We start from the raw sequence: 18124 nt of genomic DNA on the forward strand, positions 1-18124 counted from the left end.
CTGTTTTCTGTCGAATAATTCCCGGTCCTCTTGTCAACAATGTCACTTGTCAGTAATGATTATTTTTAAAAAGTGTGTCAACAAAAGCTGGGATTTTGTTTAAAACAAACTGAATTTTTATTTACCTTTAAAAATGTAACGTTATTGTTAAAAATACCTTACCTAGTGATATAAATTGAGCTCTTAACAACCATGTCGCTCTTCAATTCTTTTCTATCAAAAGGTACAGTCCTAATAGTCACTTTTCTGCTCTTGCTAGCAGTTTTTACTATTAACTCATTAATCTCAGTACTTCCTGTAAGTTGTATTACCTTTGTCATTACCGCTTTATTGTTGTGGTTCGCTTTGTTGTGCCTCACTTTAATCGGTTTGCACAAATTGCTGCAACGCAAGCATCCAATCCCTAATGCTGTATTTGACACTTATCTGCCTTATGTGGGGCTCTCCTGGCTCCCCAAACCTAGACATAAGGTTGTAAAAGCCAATGCTGAAAGTATGAAACGTCTAACAGCAGAAATTGATAAGTATTTTGTATCATACTGGTACTACAATATTAGTGAGGACACAAACTTTCCAACTGAAACTCAAGCATTTCTGGAAGAGGTTTTAACTAGTTCAGTTAATACCATGTTGCAAGTGAATCATGCTGCTGTGGTTCATGGGGTTTTTAACTTGTTCCTGAAACATTTGAAGGAGTTTCGAAAAAGTTTGAAAAGACAAGAAAAGTATTCTAGGCCCATTGAAGATTTATACAGGTAAGTTTGCTCTTAGTTAGATACAGTCACAATTTTAATGTATTGTAAATGACTGATATAAATAATCCATTTATAAGTTAAAAATAAGCAATTTAATTAACATAGTACTCAAGATTTTATCCTCTTAAAAAAAAAATAACATAACATTGTTGTAGATATTCCCACATCTGCAGTACATCAAACATTAAAGGTTCCCAAGAATACTTTTTGCATCAATTGACAATAAGTCTCCTTCATCGTTTCGTCAATTCTGAGCTCTGGAACACGTTGCCGTGTCACATTTTAGTATCGGTGCTAGCCAGAAAATTGGTCGCTTATTTATTAAACACTTTGTCTGACCCTGAAGTACTAAACTACATTATTTTGAATTCTGTGGTATCTGCAACAGAAAAAGACAGGCTTAATCTGCAGCAATACGGTCGCATATCAGTTGTACAGTTTTTTGATGTTTTTGATACAAAAAAAGAGCTTAAAACGGAATGCAATACAAAAGAAGAGGTTGCGGTGATGAGTCAAGCAAATGTTGAAGAGCAAGTGAAAGAGTTGGAGCGTAAGGTGCGAGAAGCCTCTGAACGGCACAAATTGTTGAATAATGGCAAAACTGATGATAGTAATAATAAAGTGGTTTTGAGGCAGAGAAAGCAAATTAGAGAACCTAAAATTGTAAAGTTGTCTAGATATTGCCTCAATGGTTTGAGCAGAATTTGTATTGTAGATTGAGTTAGGTCCACTAGAAAAATCTCCAAAAAGGGGTGAAGTAGTAAAAATTTATGAAACCAAAAATACAGGCAAAACTTGGAGGGATTCAAGAGATTTAGCTTGTGTGTCTCTAGGTCAAGATCCTTTAGATATGTTGGGGAGTCCACCTAGTAGTGGGGGCCAAGTGGATGATAAGCCAATGTTTTGGGAGACTTCAGTTGAAGGTTGAGTAAACACAACAGGAAGAAGAGAGCGGAGTTAATATTGTCTTTGTAGCAAAAGGTGTTGATCCAAAACGCGACTCTCCCCCAGGTGGTCTTTTTACTGACGTAATTCACATGCCTACAATGGAAGAGCTGAAAACGTCAATAAAACCTTTGAGTAAGCTTTCAGTATCTTTAAGACATAACTAAGTAAAAACTGAAAAATTTTGAGGTGACGCAACCGAAAGAACGCTGCATAATATCAAGGATCTTCAGGAAGTCACGATGAATAATGCGCTACACAAAATCGGAGATTTCCAGGTAAATCACTCTATCCCTCAACGAAAAATGCAAATAGATCCTCTTAAATACTTACACTTCATGCCACCAAACACTCTTCTGCATTCTTCTGTTCAGTCAAACACTCAGCGTCTTCTACAGGCGCAATCTGAGGTATGTTTTATTTTTTTTTTGTTTCTTAGGGTTGCTTTATTGCTTGGGTTTTTTTCCCCTTTATACAGGGTGTCCCACGACGAAAGACGTAATATAGGTAATAGTAAACAGTAGGCAAGTAAATTGAAACGTATAGTAATTTTTAATGCTCAAAATGATTCCGTCATAAAAAATGTGGGTTTCTATTTAAAAAACTTGAGATTTTTCATTTTTTTTAGTGACAGGTTTGATATACAGGATGACGACCCTGTATATAGGGCATTCTATACAAAAGTTGGTCAGAATTTTGTGAGGAATCCAAATATGTAATAATATATAGGGTGTTCTATTTAAAATAAGAAAATTGTGATCGACTTCCGGTATAAACAAAAGTGCAACCATCTTGAAAGTATTTTAGTTAGATTGGGCATGCCCACATCAGTATCCTGGCAAATTTTCAAAACTCTCCTGTTTATACTTTTTCCAATATCAATCGATGTCTTTCGTCGTGGGACACCCTGTAGAGTTAGGAGCTGGCTTTTTTGATTTGCTTATACTTTTAACAAGGGTTTGGTAGAAGTAAGGTTTGAAGAATTTTGATTTCGTATTTGTTATCCCATTTTGACTATACTCTTTAATTGTGAAGCTTTTGAGCACATTGTTGCATAAAATTCTTCTCAAACTGAAACTGTTAAGTATTAGCTTAATAGTCTAGTAAAAAAGTATCAGTATCGCCAACATTTAAATTTATTTACAAAATTTTAATAATGCATTTCAACAAATATTGAATTGAACTCTAGAATAAAGCTTACCAATATATAAATTTCCTAGCATAACAACCCAATTACTAAACCAGATAATACAGTAGGTTTGAGCAAAACTGCACTTTAAAATTTTTTAACACTAAGTATAGCAATTAAGGAGTTCCTGCACTTTTATTACTTTTTGACTAACTTTTAACGTTTTCTTTGACCATGTTACGTATTGTCGTTAAATCTCAATCATTAATAATACATACAGGATGAAGCTGCTGGTATGGTTGAAGGTATCTTGGATTTTGGAAGAGCTGGTTTCCGTAAAGGACTAAGACTAACTGGTTAGTGATAGATCAATAAAATACCAATTAATTAAACAGTATATTTTAACCACCACCACCACAGGTTTACATGACAATATCGAAAATGCTAAAGTACCGCAGCCCAGTGGCAACCAACCACAAAAAGTTTCCAAACAGACCAAAAAGAAACTTGAAGACTTGAAAAAAGATTCTGAAACTCAGGAGAAAACCAGCTCGGCCGAAAGCGCAGACTCTCTATGTTGGATCAATCCCCTCCAAGACTCACCTAATTACGATGGCCAAATTTTATTGGTAAGTGTATATAAATGTGGAATCTTTAATATGTATGACATTATCTAAACCAACTTCTTGAAGATAACTGCACAGAACAATTTTACGCGTTTTGTCCCCATTGGTAATTATTAAATTAGTTTTCGGGCCAATACTTTCACATACTGTACCAAAATAATACCGAAACTCTAATTCATCTGCTAGAGACTGATAAATCACTTCTGAGTTCAAGTTATTAACAATCAAGTATTTGTCAAAGTAAGCAGTGTAATCCTCAAAATTTTTGCCAGCTATTTTAATAAAAGGCTTAAAATTCGGTTCTTCTTTTAGGTTTGTCATAATACTAAAACTGCGCTTTAGGGTGTCGACAGTGGCCGGTACCGTATAACTGTCCGCGTATCTGTCCAGGTCGCTAGAAAGGCAGTTTTTTATACTAGTTCCTAGACAATACACTTCAAGTGGTTCGTAGCCTAATAGTTCACCTTGTTCAATCACTCTAAAAATGTTTAATTACATGGTGCATGTGGACTACGTTCACTATTTCACTTACCTGTACAACCAAGCAACATCAACAACATCAAAATGCCATCGTTTGCTACACAACTGTTTAGCCTGATCATTGTAGTCAACTACTAGCACTATATCGACCTTATCGTCAGCTTTGTAGAACACTTCTCCTCCAGCTCTTCTAATCAACCCCTCCACTTCATCTTTAGGTTTCTCCACATTGCCGTTAAAAACAAAAAACACATATTCCTCCAAGAAATCCGACACCTTGGTCGTGTCAACAAAATTTACCATTTCAATCGGCTTTTTCTTCACTTGTCGCGTTTTCGTTTGCATTATTTCTTCTAAGGTAACGTTCCTCTTGTTCAGTTTAATCACGGTCTTGTTTTTGGCGGTCAATTCTAGCAAGTCATTAATTGATAAGCAATCTTCAGGTAGTTTATCTTGGCGGACCGCCAAAACTCTTGGAAACCTCAAAGTGTAGGGTGTTTTGTATAAATCATTGGATCGTACTAGTTCCGTAGCTCTGATTGTAAACACAATCGTATCTTTGGGTTTAATGTAGTAGTTTGGTATTTCCTTCCCAAAAACTAGGTCGGGGCCATGCTGATTATTGTACGGTTTTCCCGTAATTTTCAATCTGTCATTCAGCAGGTCAAGTTGATCATCATTTAAGCCAGAACTGACCTTTCCCAGTGATATAAATATGGGTTGACCTTCAGTTGTTCTACCAGACTGTACTCCCACAATGAAGGAGTTTAACTGGTCTGAAGTTGATGAAGCAAACTGTCCTCCCATCAGGACTAAGTCCAAGTCATTCATAGTGTCCTTAATTAATTTTCTTCATAAAAACTATTTAAAAAGGGTAAATTTACTTACCTGGAAATATTCAAGTTTCATTTTAAACCAGCCACTGTTCCTGTCACTGTACTTGTAAACAGAGTCAGGGTCTTTAACTATAATTCCTTCCTCTTCCTTATCTACTGCCAAATTCAACTCATCCACAATCTCTTGGGGCCCGAACACCTTTTTAATCTGACTCAATACAATTGAGCCCTTTAAAGTTTGCTGAAAAACTTTGCCTTGTAAGAGTTTCACTCTTTGTTTAAGTGGCCGATTCGTGAGTATTTCGTCGTTTAGCAGGATGATATCGTAGACGCAAAAACAAGGCTGGTATTTGCCCATTGCTTTTAGTTGTTTCACGTCCAGTTCCATACCTTTTGAGCCGTATTTCTGGGTGGATTTATTCCAAAGCATCATCTCTCCATCGAGTATAACGCTTTTGATGTCTGGGTGAAAGATGTTTTTAAGCTTTGGAGTGAACATACCTAAGAAAGAACTGTTTGTATTCTTACTTTTTAAGCATGATACACAAAATATTGGGTTGTGTTGAGTTCATGTCACAATTTTCACATTAAATCCTTGTAGACAATTTTAAATTTTCTAAATATTATTATTATGATACTCACCTGAAGAATTTTCAAAGCTATCACCAAAAGTTGAAGTGTAATCAAACCCGTTTCGAGAGAAATACTTAAATTTGCCGTCAGCCATGTGCAACTGAAATCTTTCGCCATCAAATTTGTTTTCCACAAAAAATTCACGATTATCCTTAAAGAATTTTTTGAAAACGGCTGCGTCCACACGTTTTGAAAGCATCGGCCTGAACGCCTCAAACACTTCAATACCTAATTCATGCAAATTGACGTTTTCGTCAAACAGCACCTTTGCTGTTTTTCTCAAGTTTACGTTTGAGGAAAAGTAACTGGCCCCATCCCTATGATAGCAGTTGAGTATTCTGTTATCGTCAATTCCTACTTTTAAGCTTTTTAGTAGTATGAGAATAATCCACCTTAGAAATTTACAACTTAACTGCGCAGTTTATGAAATAACTGAACGAATTACCGATAGTTTTCTGCTGGGCATTTCCTGAATAAATCTAACAAAACATCTTCAGCTTCAACCTCATTTTTCCTATTTGCTATACTGTCAAGAGCTGCATTAAACTCTTGGACACTTAATGTGGCTTTGGTGTGCGTTATGTACTTACGAACTACCATATAAACAACGTCACCAAAGTCACTGGCCCTGCCAGCCATTAAATAGGATTTGGTCAATACATCTTTATCAGGTCCAGGCGGTAAGCTAAGCATTTTGATTAACACTCGGGCTATTCTGGATTCTTGCATATTGTAAGACTGTCTTTCTCGGTCCTGTTTAGGCACTAGCAGTCTTAGCACTGAAAAAATGGTATCTTTGTCCAGTTCTTGTCGACATTTTGCGAAAAATTTCTGGAATTTCTCGGCTTTTTCAGCAGTAGTTGTTATTTGTTTTACCGAGTCGAGAAGAGTGCAAATTTCAATAAATTGCATTATGAGAGTGATTGATAGGATTTATTTCTAATATCCTATTAATCATAATATTTTGAATTGTTTTTTGTTTTGGTTAGTGCACATTTGAGGTTAGGTTGACAATGACAGATACTACTATCTTCTTTCTTTATTATGTGGACTAATGCCAATGCAAGCAGGAGTGTAGGGCAAGCACGTTTTCTCGTTTTATGTGTTCAGCGTATTTTGGTTGCTAAACTAGTATTATAGTGGAGAAACTTTGAACACATGACCAAAAAGAGAAAGAGACTTTTTGCTTGTTTAAGGAAACTTTTGTGACCAAATCTACCTCCGAACCAAATCAACCCAAGCTGGACGACCTACCAGTTTTGTCCGTATCTACTGAAGATACATCAGGAACGGACAGTCCTGAACTTGAGTACGAGGACACGGCCGATTTGGCTTCCAGTATTGCCAAATTGAGATCTTTACTTCAGCAACGGTCCTCCGAGTCTAGTTTATCAACACCGGCTCTCAGTCCCATGTAATTATTTTTGGATTATTCTACTGACTGTCTCTCATTATGAAACCAAATATAGAGTGGAAGTTTTGTTTTTAAGGCCTTCTGATGAGTTTTCGCACAAACAACTAGAATCGGAGAACACATCCGACATTGAAGTGGGGGAAATAGACGGTATGATGACCAGTTTTTATAAGGTTTGCACCAAAACTGCTACGGGGGTGTTTTCGAATACGCTGAACACAATTAAGACTGCTTTGCCTGGTGGTGGTGTTGACAGTGTTTACTCGGTGGAATTGTGGAAGATTAAGCCTCAGCAAGACGTACTGTACCGTTTAATTAACGTGATAGTATAGGGTTAGAGGGTGTGATGGTTTTAGGAACCTGACAGTCTGGTGCGAATGAAAAAACTACTGACTGAACGCAAAGAGTACTGTACTTTAGATAAGGAAATTGACGCTGCCTATGACGCTTTAGATTCTGTGGACGTGTTTCAGCAGCCTCCTAAATTGGTTTCAGATTTACAATTTGACGGTGTGCTTGTCCAGTCTGCTAATCAAACGAGAAACTTAAAAAATTATTTGCAGATGATGAACTGGACGACGTGGAAGGAAAAATGCCCCTAACTAAGACTCTTCTAGACGTCATGTGCGAACTGTTAGCTGATACAAATTCCCCTTTAGTACAGGAGCCTGTAGTGAAATCGCTTCTGTTACTGTTTGGACCAATCATAGAACAACACTTAGAGCGTTTTCTCAATAAGGGTATGAACTACTTAGCCGAGAATTTGATCACAATTCCGGAAATCCCAAATACCAAAGTGCTGTCTGTAGACATTGACGAATTCGTAACCAGTATAGAAAATTCAGTTCCTGGTAAGTCAGATTAGTTACTGTTCTCGCGGAGTGAGTTTACCCGTGCGTCACGAAGGCTACGTCATTTATAATCATATGAATCAAATCAAGTTTTCGTCAACAAACCTGTTGTGTTCATATTATAGAAAAGGGCGTGTCTAAAGCTTCGTCACGTTTAAAATTTTGCGTGTATTGTCAGTCAGAAAGTAGAGATCTTTGGCTTCAAATTTGCACTAAAATAATCTTATACCAAAGCAAATCAAAAATATCTTGACCGAAATAACATTTTTTATTTATGAGAAGTCTCCGTTTGGATCATAGAATTCCGTCTAAATTTGAAACCTAATTTATGTTCCAAAATTCGCAGAGATGTATCACCAATATGTAGTATTTCTTTAACTTTAAGCTCTTGATTTAGGTTCTGGATGGTTACATGTTTCTCTAAAATAAATACAACAAATTAAAAATTTAATAAGACATTCTGAGTGATGCTGTAGTATCTCATATCTCATTTTCAGGTTGCAATCGACTAATTTTATTTTAAACCCGCTGGAAAACATTTTAGACGCTTATTTTATTTTTTCTATGACTTTCTTATTAATATGTTTGAAGAAATTTGTATGAAAAATCTATAATGCAACCCAAAAATCTCAGTCTCTGGAAACAATGAAATGTTAATAGATGTTTCTTACAAAAATAGATATATTTTACTATTATTAACATACTATCGTTGTACATATCATATAATGTATTTCAAACATCCATTTTAATGCTTTCAGATAAATCAGTGGTTTTGACGCGTCGATAACGTCTCGATTTAGGTTTTCTAGGTGAGGAAATCATAAGATTACTTGCTTGCTTTTCCCGAATCGAATAAACAGTTTTGCGGGAAATTTTCAAAGCAGCTTACAACCTTCTAGTATCAAAAAAAGTACATCAGTAAGAATATGTAAGGTCTTAAAATTTCTTATTTTCTCCCTCCTTAACAGATGATAAAGCTTCTAAAGGTCCTCCATTAGTTTTTTCAAATTCAAAATATTCACAAAAGTTAAGAATTAACTGCTGGGCTTGTCTGTAGAGAATGTTTCCAGGCATTTTCTAAAAAAATATTGTAATAGTAAGTAATTCCGAATTTAGGAAAAACCAAATGGCTAAATAAAAATCATAATAGACACTCCCACTTTTTTTTCAAAACAGGTTAGTAATTGTGCCAATTTTGGTTAGGTCGTGACAGCCGACATAAAAAAAATAAAAATATTAATAATAATATTATGAAAGTACTTACAGAATGTTAAAGCGTAGAAACAATAGCTCTTAAAAGAACTGTGGTGTGGTAAATAGAAAACTTTATAAAGGATTAACAACACAAAGAAACGGAAAAGAATTAATAGTAAACAAATCAAATAAATTTCGATGGTTGTCAAACTGACAATGACTAAAATAGAAGCGCTAATCAGTAAATGTTTTTTTTGGAAGACATTCACTTAGATATTTACCCTTTCTGAAAGTGAACATTAGACAAGGATGAAGTCAATAATGCATGTATACTTCTAAATCACAGGGGGATGACGCACGTGTAAACTCAGACCGCGAGAACAGTACTTTACCTGCTGCTCATTTATTGTTTTTTCTTATTGCAGAAGTTGTAAAATGCATTTTTGGAAGGGGAAACTTTAGGCAGGCGGTAAAATTGTTGGTGTCTTCGGTACAAAAACAAAAAATTAACAGGGACGTAATTCTGCAAGCGTTCGAACTGATCGCTATGAAAACTATCGAAGAAAGTTTGCGTATTTCGCCTTCTACGTAAAGTTTCACTGAAATGTTTTAACGAACTGACAATGCTTTTAGCTTTATCCATGACAGATTTGTTTGGCTAAAACTTATATTTTTCTACTTGTATGTTGCATCAGACACAGAAAGTAACCAAAAGTGCAAAAATTGGTAGAAAAATTTTCATCTTTTGAGTTTTATTAAGGCTTTATTCCAAAGATGGCATTTTAAAAAATATACCAAAGCAGTATAATATAGCGTATTAAAGAAGAGATAGTTTATAAGAAGTTCTGCAAGTTTTGTTAAGTTTTAAGATATATACATACATTGTGGTGATGAAATTGCCAATTATCACACTGTATCTATTAGGAATCAAAGTATTTGGAACAGCATAAAATGACGCGTTTAATTTTAACTGAGATGAAAAGCCATTTTTGTTTTAAATAACTAAAATCGCTGTGCCATACGTACCTAAGTGAAAAAAAAAAATGACACAACATAAATTAGCATTCTGTGATTTCTGAAAGAAAACTATCATTTAGGTTGTATTACTTTTTATTCTGTTTTTCTATACAAACGTTTGTAACCTCTATTTTATTTTCATAAACAATGTGCAAAGAATTGATGTTTTAGTTGTCCTATTATGCTCTGAATGGTTAATCCTTATATCAGACCATAGAAATATGGTGTACACAACCAGTTGTTAATCAATAATTATTATTTATATCTTACTATAGGTCCTAATACAAAATATTTTTTATTAATTAACTATTTAAATTACGTTTTCTTCTGCTTTTCCCGTTTTTCTTTTTCTTCCTTAGTAATACACAAATCAAAATCTGACCCGGGTAACGCCAATGTCATAACGCAATAATTGAAATTGTAGGTGTAACTCGAGGTTACTGTAACATCGGGCAAAGTACCATTGAACTCAGCCAAATTGAATTTAGGGAATGGAGTGTTCAACGTAATGTTGGCGAAACATGGCACCTCTACTGTCACCGAGTCGCTACCGTCCGTTTTGTTCAGACATAAATCCTCCTTAGATTCCGCTGGACACGGTATTGTACTGTTAAAACAGGTACTGTTCTGCTCGGGACAATCTTGAATGTCTTCCACGGCAGCCATACACATGACCTCATTGAATGTGGTGCATGTAACTAAGGCACCTGGAGGACACAGTTTTCTGGCACTGTCCGAACATTTCACCAAAACTGTCACAGGCATATTAATTTGCCCGTTGCTCTCCATGGGTCTTTTATGGGTGTAAATCGAATAGTTACGTCTGAAACCGTCGTCGGTTTCCAAGTACCATTCGAAATTTTCGTTCAGCACGCTCCTGTAATCGTTGCTATTCTTCAAGTCCTCACAATCTTTATATTCTGGTCCTGCCACCGCCATAGTGGTGACGCAATATGTGTACTTGGTGTTTGGTTGAGTCTGGTCTTTGTCCACTAAATTGACGTCCAAAGTGACGTTGGTCATGCATGGCACATTGACTTCCGCCTGCAGTTTGTCCTTTTGGGTCGAGTTTTGACATAGAGGGTCGTTAGCGTCCACGCACGGAACTGTTGTGTTGACGCACATTGCTTTGTTACCACCTTGGTCGCATGGCATTGGTTGTGTCATGGTAGCCACGCATAGCACTGTACCGTTTGAAGTACAGACCTATCCATATTACACAGTTTTATTTATTTTATTAAAGACCAGTTTCATGGTAATCTTACAGCTTGAGTTCCTTGTCCACACATTTTATTAATATCTCCTTCGCATAACGTCAGAACATTAGCTGGTAACTTAATTTCTTCCATCTTCTTTCCTGGCTCTTGGTTGTAGTAATTAACCACGTTGTAAGGACGCTTCTGTCCTAAGCCGTAACTTATCAGGCTTGAAGCCATGCTACGGAAATAAAGTGTGAGTCAAAGCGTTTTGACCTAATTTAAATAGTTTACTTGTAAACCAGCATACCGGCAACTACATTTCCTATAGTGCTGGCACTGAAAAAGCTGCTCTTCTTTACGGGAGAATAACCGCCAAATCCGCCACCTCCGAAACCACCAGGAACACCACCTACATTCAACAGATTATCAAAAATATATTTTTTAAATTCTTGGATGGAGAAGTATCACCTCCGTAACCGCCTCCACCGCCACCGTAACCGCCATGATAACCTCCGTAAGACTGTTGAGGATGATATCCTCCTCCATATCCGCCGTAACCTCCGTAACCGCCAGGCTGTTGATGACCATATCCGCCACTATAACCTGAAGATCGTAATAAATTAAACCAATTGCCTTAACATGGGTAAGTTACTTTACCATGACCGCCAGGGTAAGCGGGTGGAGCACCCCACGAAGGTTGTCCGTTGTACCCTGGAGGAGCTGCATTTTGATGGTAAGAGGGTGGTGCTGAGTTGGTTTGATATCCAGATTTCCAACCTTCAAAAGGCATTAAAAGACAAATTGTAAAGATATTATAGGTACAATAAACTACCTGAATTTTGAGGAGCGCTAGGAGCGTTATTTTGTCCCTTATTGACGTTCCATCCTGGTGCCGGCGGTTGAGCTTGATTAGGGCTGGACTGCTGCACTTTGGCTGTTTCCTTATTTGCCAAACCTTCATTCTGTAACAAAATAAACTACATATAGCTAACTTTTACTGGATACCTTACCACCTATGAATAAATCGAAATGAACTTGGCCTACATGTCGGCTTCCTGTTTGACTTTGATATCCACCATTTTTGGATCCTGGACTGTTCCAAGCTGGATTTTGCACTGGAGCACCAGGTTTAGATCCCGAATTACTCCATGCTGGATTCTGCACAGGACTTCCTGATGGTTTACCCCCTGGATTGTTCCAAGCTGGGTTTTGCGATGGGGTGCCAGTTTTGGTGTTCCAAGCGGGATTTTTCTGTGCTCCACCTTGTCCAGGAACGTTCCAACCAATCGGAGGGTTGGAATTAGACAGGGACGAAGCGCTGTTACGATTCAACGTGTTCGTCTGCTGACCAGGCACATTCCAACCCACCGGTGCCGATGGTTTAGTGTTTTGCGACGTAGGAGCGGATTGTTGAACTTGGGATGTTTGTTTTCGGTTAAATTGTTGTTCCACCTGTGTAATCACTAATTTCAGTGAAGGTGGAGGCAGTGGCGTAGTTTTTTTTTTTGTGGATTACAAGTCAACTATAGAAACTTTTAAGGAGTTTGAACATTATTACCATGAAATTTCATCAAGACAAGTAATAAAAGGTAAAAGACTTACACCATTACTATTGGAATCGCCCGTTTTCTGATTCTGATTTTGATAATTTCCGGAGGGCGTTTTACCATCGTTGGGCAAGTTGTTAGGGTTCGAATCGGAAACGGGGTATCTGCCCCCGGTTGATGTGCGTTTACCGCCCTCACCGCCACTTCGGGTACGCGTTTTACCGGTCTTTTTCGATACGCAATAATCGACCGATATCATTAACAATAAAAATAACGCCATTTTAAACCGACGAGATTTCATATTTTTGTGTATATGGGAGGAAGTTTCAACAAAACGGGTACACAGTCCGGATAATACTAAATAAGACAATTAGTTACACAGGATGTTAGTAAATGTGAATGAGGAATTATGATGATGGGATTAGTAATGGTTCGGTGCTTGCAATGGCTTTGGTTTTTAGATGATTTGTAGTAATTCATTTCATATTTAGTGATTCAGACTGTTTAGTTGTTATTCTTTGTAATCATTTCTTCTGTAAATGTTATTCTTACCGGAGCAGAAGGTTTAGCTTGAGAAGAAGGTGCTGGTTTGTGAGGATTAGCTCGTCTTGAAGAATGAGAGTCACTTTTTCTTCGACCCCAAATACTCGAACCGATACTTCTGCTGCTGCTTCTTCCCGAACTTGATCTTTTAGCTTCTACGTTGTTGCACAAAAACACTATAGCGGCCAACACCAGCAAAAGCTGATAAGTCCTTTTAATGTACTTTTTCTTCATTTTCCACACTGTATAACACTAAAACAGCAATGAAGAAGAACGAACCTTCTAAAGAGTTCTATGTTGTCTTGTAAACGATTCAAATTGCTTTCAAGTGAACCATATTCGCATATTCTTGAGAATGATTGGAATCAGTGGCGTTGCAAGGTTAGTTTACTAATGTGTAACGGGTTTTTACTGGTGGAATTAAAACCTGATTAGTTCTTGATCAAACGTTTCGTAACAGTTTTACGCGGTTTAGGATTTCTTAAAGTGGTGGTATTCAGTTGATAACTTTCCTTTATTCAGACTCTACACCACTGGATTGTAACAATAGTCCCACGTCCGCGGTTGGTCATATCAAAGGCATCAAAGCTTATTTAATTCAGGTTTAATGAAAACCTTTGTCAACACCAATTTTCTAATTTGGTTCCAGAGAACGCATGTAGATATTTCACGGTCAGATTTTTTGTGCGACTGGTTGAAACAATCCAATGATTTGATGTAGAGCATCGTAGAAAGTAACAATAAAAGCTTGTTTTCAAATACAGGAAAGTCCACTCGAAATTGATTAATAAGCAGATAAGAGTATAGTCTTAACTATTTTACCTTCACTATGTTCTTAGTGAAGATAGTGTATAAGACCATACTTACGAAGATTAGACAGGTAGTAATTGGAGATTGATTGAAGTAGTAGAATATTGATATTTCCGCAATTTGTAGTGAAGGTGTTTTTTATTGTTACATTTCAAAATTTTACATAGAAAATTTGTGGTAAGAAGAGGGACATTGAAAAATTCAATGAATTAGACAAGAATGGCGATAAACATAAGTGACATATGTGTCAGTATGCGGCAACGGATGTGACGTTAACGGATTAGATACTTAGTCATAAAAGTCAGATAGATGTCACTTCATATTGTAATCTTTGTCTAACTCATTAATTTCTAATAGTCCTCTGTTCTCGCCACAGGTTTTCTATGTACAATTTCAAAGTTTTCATACCTGTACATCAAAAACAGGAGTGACATTCTGAAGAAGCTTGCTAAATTTTGTCAAGAAAGACAATGATAAGAATTGAAAAACATAATTTGACAGTTGATCACATGACCACTTGGGTATGGTACCATGTCAGTTTTTTATTACACAAATTTGGTGGCAAGTTTGAAGAAGCCATCTTGCAGAAACTAATGTTGGTGTCGAATTACGATGCTTCTAGCATTAATATGCAATCGAAGACTAGTTTAATTTGCAGTCCCCAGAGGGCGTGCCCAAATTTGCGAAAGCCACACTTTTTTCTCGACCGCATATTTCTATACCACTGGCCCAATAATAAACAAAATAATCGCAAATTGAAATGTATGCAAGCATAAGCGATTATTTTCCTTTGCACAACGGCACGAGGCGAACGTGCAATTTCTTTTTTTCTCTCCATGTTACGCCACTGAAGTGCGAGCACGGCGATAGGGAAAGTAAATCGTGCATTTCGTCGAGAGTTCCGAATACCAGACACCTGGTGCGCTCGTTCATTATTTTTCAATCTATCCATGTTCATTTGTCTTGTTCGAAATCAATAATTTGACCCTGATGCGCAAACTGGACGCGATTCGGACGTTCTGATGCACAGCGGCGACTTTGTTGGTTAATTAGTGGTTCCGGTCGGTTTTTTGACAAAAAACTTTTGTTCAATTACCACCACTCGGGTATAAGGTGATTATAAAGAAATTGTTGCTATTATTACACAATATGAAGGAGCTAATTGGATGGACGGAGGCAAGACATTGAAGTAAGTACTAATTGAATTACACGAACAAATGTATCTTTTGCATATTGTTGATTTTTTGCTATTGTGTGTCAATTGAACAAATTTCAAGGTAAACATGAACAAATTAATTTGACAAAGTTTAATTATTTGTAATTAATTAAAAAATACATTCTGAACAGCAAATGACTACATTAATATTGTCAGTAAATCGTAAATATGACTTTTGTAAACATTCAAAATATTCGAGTTGCATCAGAATAAATCTTGATCAATAGCAGACTTTACAGGAGCGTCATGCCGACAATGGGGGAGATCAAAAAGGCAAACAGCATTTCCTAATAGAAGCCGAATAAATTCGTTTTCTAGGAAATGACTTGGTAAACGTTTACGCAATACTTTCATAACTGCACGCTCGTAAAGAACGGCCGGGTACCACTCGGAGTACCCGATGTTTGAAAAAAGTGCGACAGAAAAAGCGCAAACTAGAATGCTAATAAATTTTGCGGCCGATGTTTTTTTCTGATTGAAATTTATATCATTAGATGCAACTGTCGAGGTAATAATCTAGACCGTCCTTCCTGATGGTGGTAAACGAAACGGAAACGACACAAAAACTCAATTCAATGTAATTTCTTTACCTTTAACTGAACTTTCGCCTATTTCCTCTAAAATTATCTACGGTCAGTGTCATTAATTATTAATTGAACGGCTTCATTTAACAAAATCATTAGTTCCTTGTAGAGTTTTTCACGCGTCGTAGTTTTGCTAATTATCTTAAATGTTTATAAGTTATTATCAATTTAGGTTTGACTTTTACTTCTTGTCCACAAACACTTTAAGTGGCAAAAAGTAGTATTAATTTCAAAGGTGTTGGAACGGAAATATTGAAAGGATTTCAAAACTGAAAAAAAATTTTCTTATGTAGATAATTACTGATTACGGTGCTTTCCATTCTCCTCAAATATTAATCATTGAAATAAAACAGTAATCATGTCATTAAAAGCGAGTTTTACGTAACAATGTAATGTTACTGTTAATTTAAAAATATGCAGGGTGTTCCACGACGAAAGACATCGATTGATATTGGAAAAAGTATAAATAGGAGAGTTTTGAAAATTTGGCAGGATACTAATGTGGGCATGCCCAATCTAACTAAAATATTTTCAAGATGGTTGCACTTCTGTTTATACCGATCACAACTTTCTTATTTTAAATAGAACACCCTATATATTATTACATATTTGGATTCCTCACAAAATTCTGACCAACTTTTGTGTACAATGCCGTATGCCTATCTCTAGCCGTTTTTGAAATATTTGATGTTTTTCCAAAAAAGTGACAGTTGCAACGCTCAACATAATTTTGTACTCTGTCAAAGCCGTATTTCATTTTGCAATGAAACTTTGGGTTATTGTAAATAAAGGATCGTTTTATTAAACTGAGGGTGCGTAATGACTCATTTGTATACAGGGTCGTCAAAAAAAAATCATAAACCTGCCACTAAAAAAATGAAAAATTTCAAGTTTTTTAAATAGAAACCCACATTTTTTATGACGGAATCATTTTGAGCATTAAAAATTACTATGCGTTTCAATTTACTTGCCTATACCTAAATCCAACCCATTTCGTTTTATTTGAGAATAAAGATTTTTTATTAATAAAACTCCAGATTTCTTGAAAATTTCTCTCTCCAATTACGTGTGGATTTATGTCACACCAGTAGTGTGAATTATGTCTATTGAACATTCCATTTTTAGTGAATTTGGCATCGTCGCTTTAAATAATATTATTCAAAAACAATTCTTCTCCATAGTGACTAGTCAGCAAAAAGTCACTAAAAACCACTCTCTTCGGAAATTCAACCTCTTTTAAGTGTTGCACTAATTTAAATGAAAAAGGGTGAACTTTATGTTTCTTCAGGATCCTCTGAATTGAGCTTTTAGATATGCCTGATTCTACGGAAACTTGTCTTATTGACGAAGTTGGATTTGCAACAAAATAGCCCAAAATTGCAATTTCTACATTTGCATTATTAAGGATTGGTTTTGTTTTAATAGCTTTTCTCTTCACAGATCCCGTATTCTTAAAATTTTCAATTATTTGCTTGACAGCTTTTGGTGATGGCTTTGGTTTTTGGATCTGTTGGATTTAGGTATAGGCAAGTAAATTGAAACGTATCGTAATTTTTAATGCTCAAAATGATTCCGTCATAATTTTTTATGACATTGGACATTGGTCGGTTTCTATTTAAAAAACTTGAAATTTTTCATTTTTTTTTGTGGCAAGTTTATGATTTTTTTTTGACGACCCTGTATACAAATGGGTCATTACGCACCCTCAGTTTAATAAAACGATCCTTTATTTACAATAACCCAAAGTTTTATTGCAAAATGAAATACGGTTTTGACAGAGTACAAAAATATGTTGAGCGTTGCAACTGTCACTTTTTTGGAAAAATATTAAATATTTCGAAAACGGCTAGAGATAGGCATAGGGCATTGTACACAAAAGTTGGTCAGAATTTTGTGAGGAATCCAAATATGTAATAATATATAGGGTGTTCTATTTAAAATAAGAAAGTTGTGATCGACTTCCGGTATAAACGGAAGTGCAACCATCTTGAAAATATTTTAGTTAAATTGGGCTCCTATTTATACTTTTTCCAATATCAATCGATTTCTTTCGTCGTGGGACACCCTGTATAATCTGCAAAAACAACCGTGGGATAACGAAAGCTGCTTTTGACCAATCACAAACTATTACATGCTTCATTGTGGTTTGCTTTTAGGACCAAAAACTGAAAAAAACTGAGATTCACCAAACTTGGATTATCCATTATGAACTTTATGAAACCGCGCCTTAAAGAGCAATTTGTGACTACCTTGCAAAAAACGGGGCCAATGCTTAAATAAACAATCAACAATAATGATTAGTACTGGTCAGAAGGTAAAAGCACTTAAAGGATCATTTTCTGAAT

General features: G+C 36.1%; 3 protein-coding genes across 6 annotated transcripts; 1 reads left to right on the top strand and 2 right to left on the bottom strand.

The window, feature by feature from the left end:
* The first annotated feature begins 47 nt into the window (after nt 1-47).
* On the top strand, nt 48-10040 carry LOC145728052 (uncharacterized). 3 transcript variants are annotated; one of them, XM_081977990.1, is made up of 13 exons: nt 49-755; nt 911-1418; nt 1471-1678; nt 1731-1835; nt 1890-1978; nt 2075-2110; nt 3110-3185; nt 3250-3458; nt 6601-6818; nt 6895-7117; nt 7175-7328; nt 7382-7669; nt 9289-10040. In XM_081977990.1, exons 1-13 carry the CDS (start codon nt 193-195, stop codon nt 9453-9455), a joined length of 2844 nt encoding a protein of 947 aa, XP_081834116.1. In that variant the 5' UTR covers nt 49-192; the 3' UTR covers nt 9456-10040. The 3 variants fall into 3 exon arrangements, with proteins under 3 accessions (XP_081834114.1, XP_081834116.1, XP_081834117.1); XM_081977988.1 differs by having other exon boundaries at nt 48-755; nt 1890-2110; XM_081977991.1 differs by lacking the exon at nt 2075-2110.
* On the bottom strand, nt 3213-6397 carry DNAlig4 (DNA ligase 4). The gene is made up of 5 exons (XM_081977992.1): nt 5850-6397; nt 5414-5796; nt 4824-5272; nt 3988-4772; nt 3213-3933 (listed from the first exon to the last, which is right to left on the bottom strand). Exons 1-5 carry the CDS (start codon nt 6314-6316, stop codon nt 3453-3455), a joined length of 2565 nt encoding a protein of 854 aa, XP_081834118.1. The 5' UTR covers nt 6317-6397; the 3' UTR covers nt 3213-3452.
* On the bottom strand, nt 9956-12982 carry LOC145728054 (uncharacterized). Of its 2 annotated transcripts, none has more exons than XM_081977994.1 (8): nt 12682-12982; nt 12124-12531; nt 11912-12041; nt 11737-11856; nt 11566-11682; nt 11371-11488; nt 11146-11317; nt 9956-11086 (listed from the first exon to the last, which is right to left on the bottom strand). In XM_081977994.1, exons 1-8 carry the CDS (start codon nt 12925-12927, stop codon nt 10196-10198), a joined length of 2202 nt encoding a protein of 733 aa, XP_081834120.1. In that variant the 5' UTR covers nt 12928-12982; the 3' UTR covers nt 9956-10195. The 2 variants fall into 2 exon arrangements, with proteins under 2 accessions (XP_081834120.1, XP_081834119.1); XM_081977993.1 differs by having other exon boundaries at nt 11548-11682.
* Between the last annotated feature and the right edge of the window lie 5142 nt (nt 12983-18124).

Source organism: Ips typographus, linkage group LG4 (genome assembly GCF_016097725.1).
Source record: "Ips typographus isolate SLU linkage group LG4, UJ_Ityp_2.0, whole genome shotgun sequence".
In the NCBI taxonomy this organism is placed as follows: domain Eukaryota; kingdom Metazoa; phylum Arthropoda; class Insecta; order Coleoptera; family Curculionidae; genus Ips; species Ips typographus.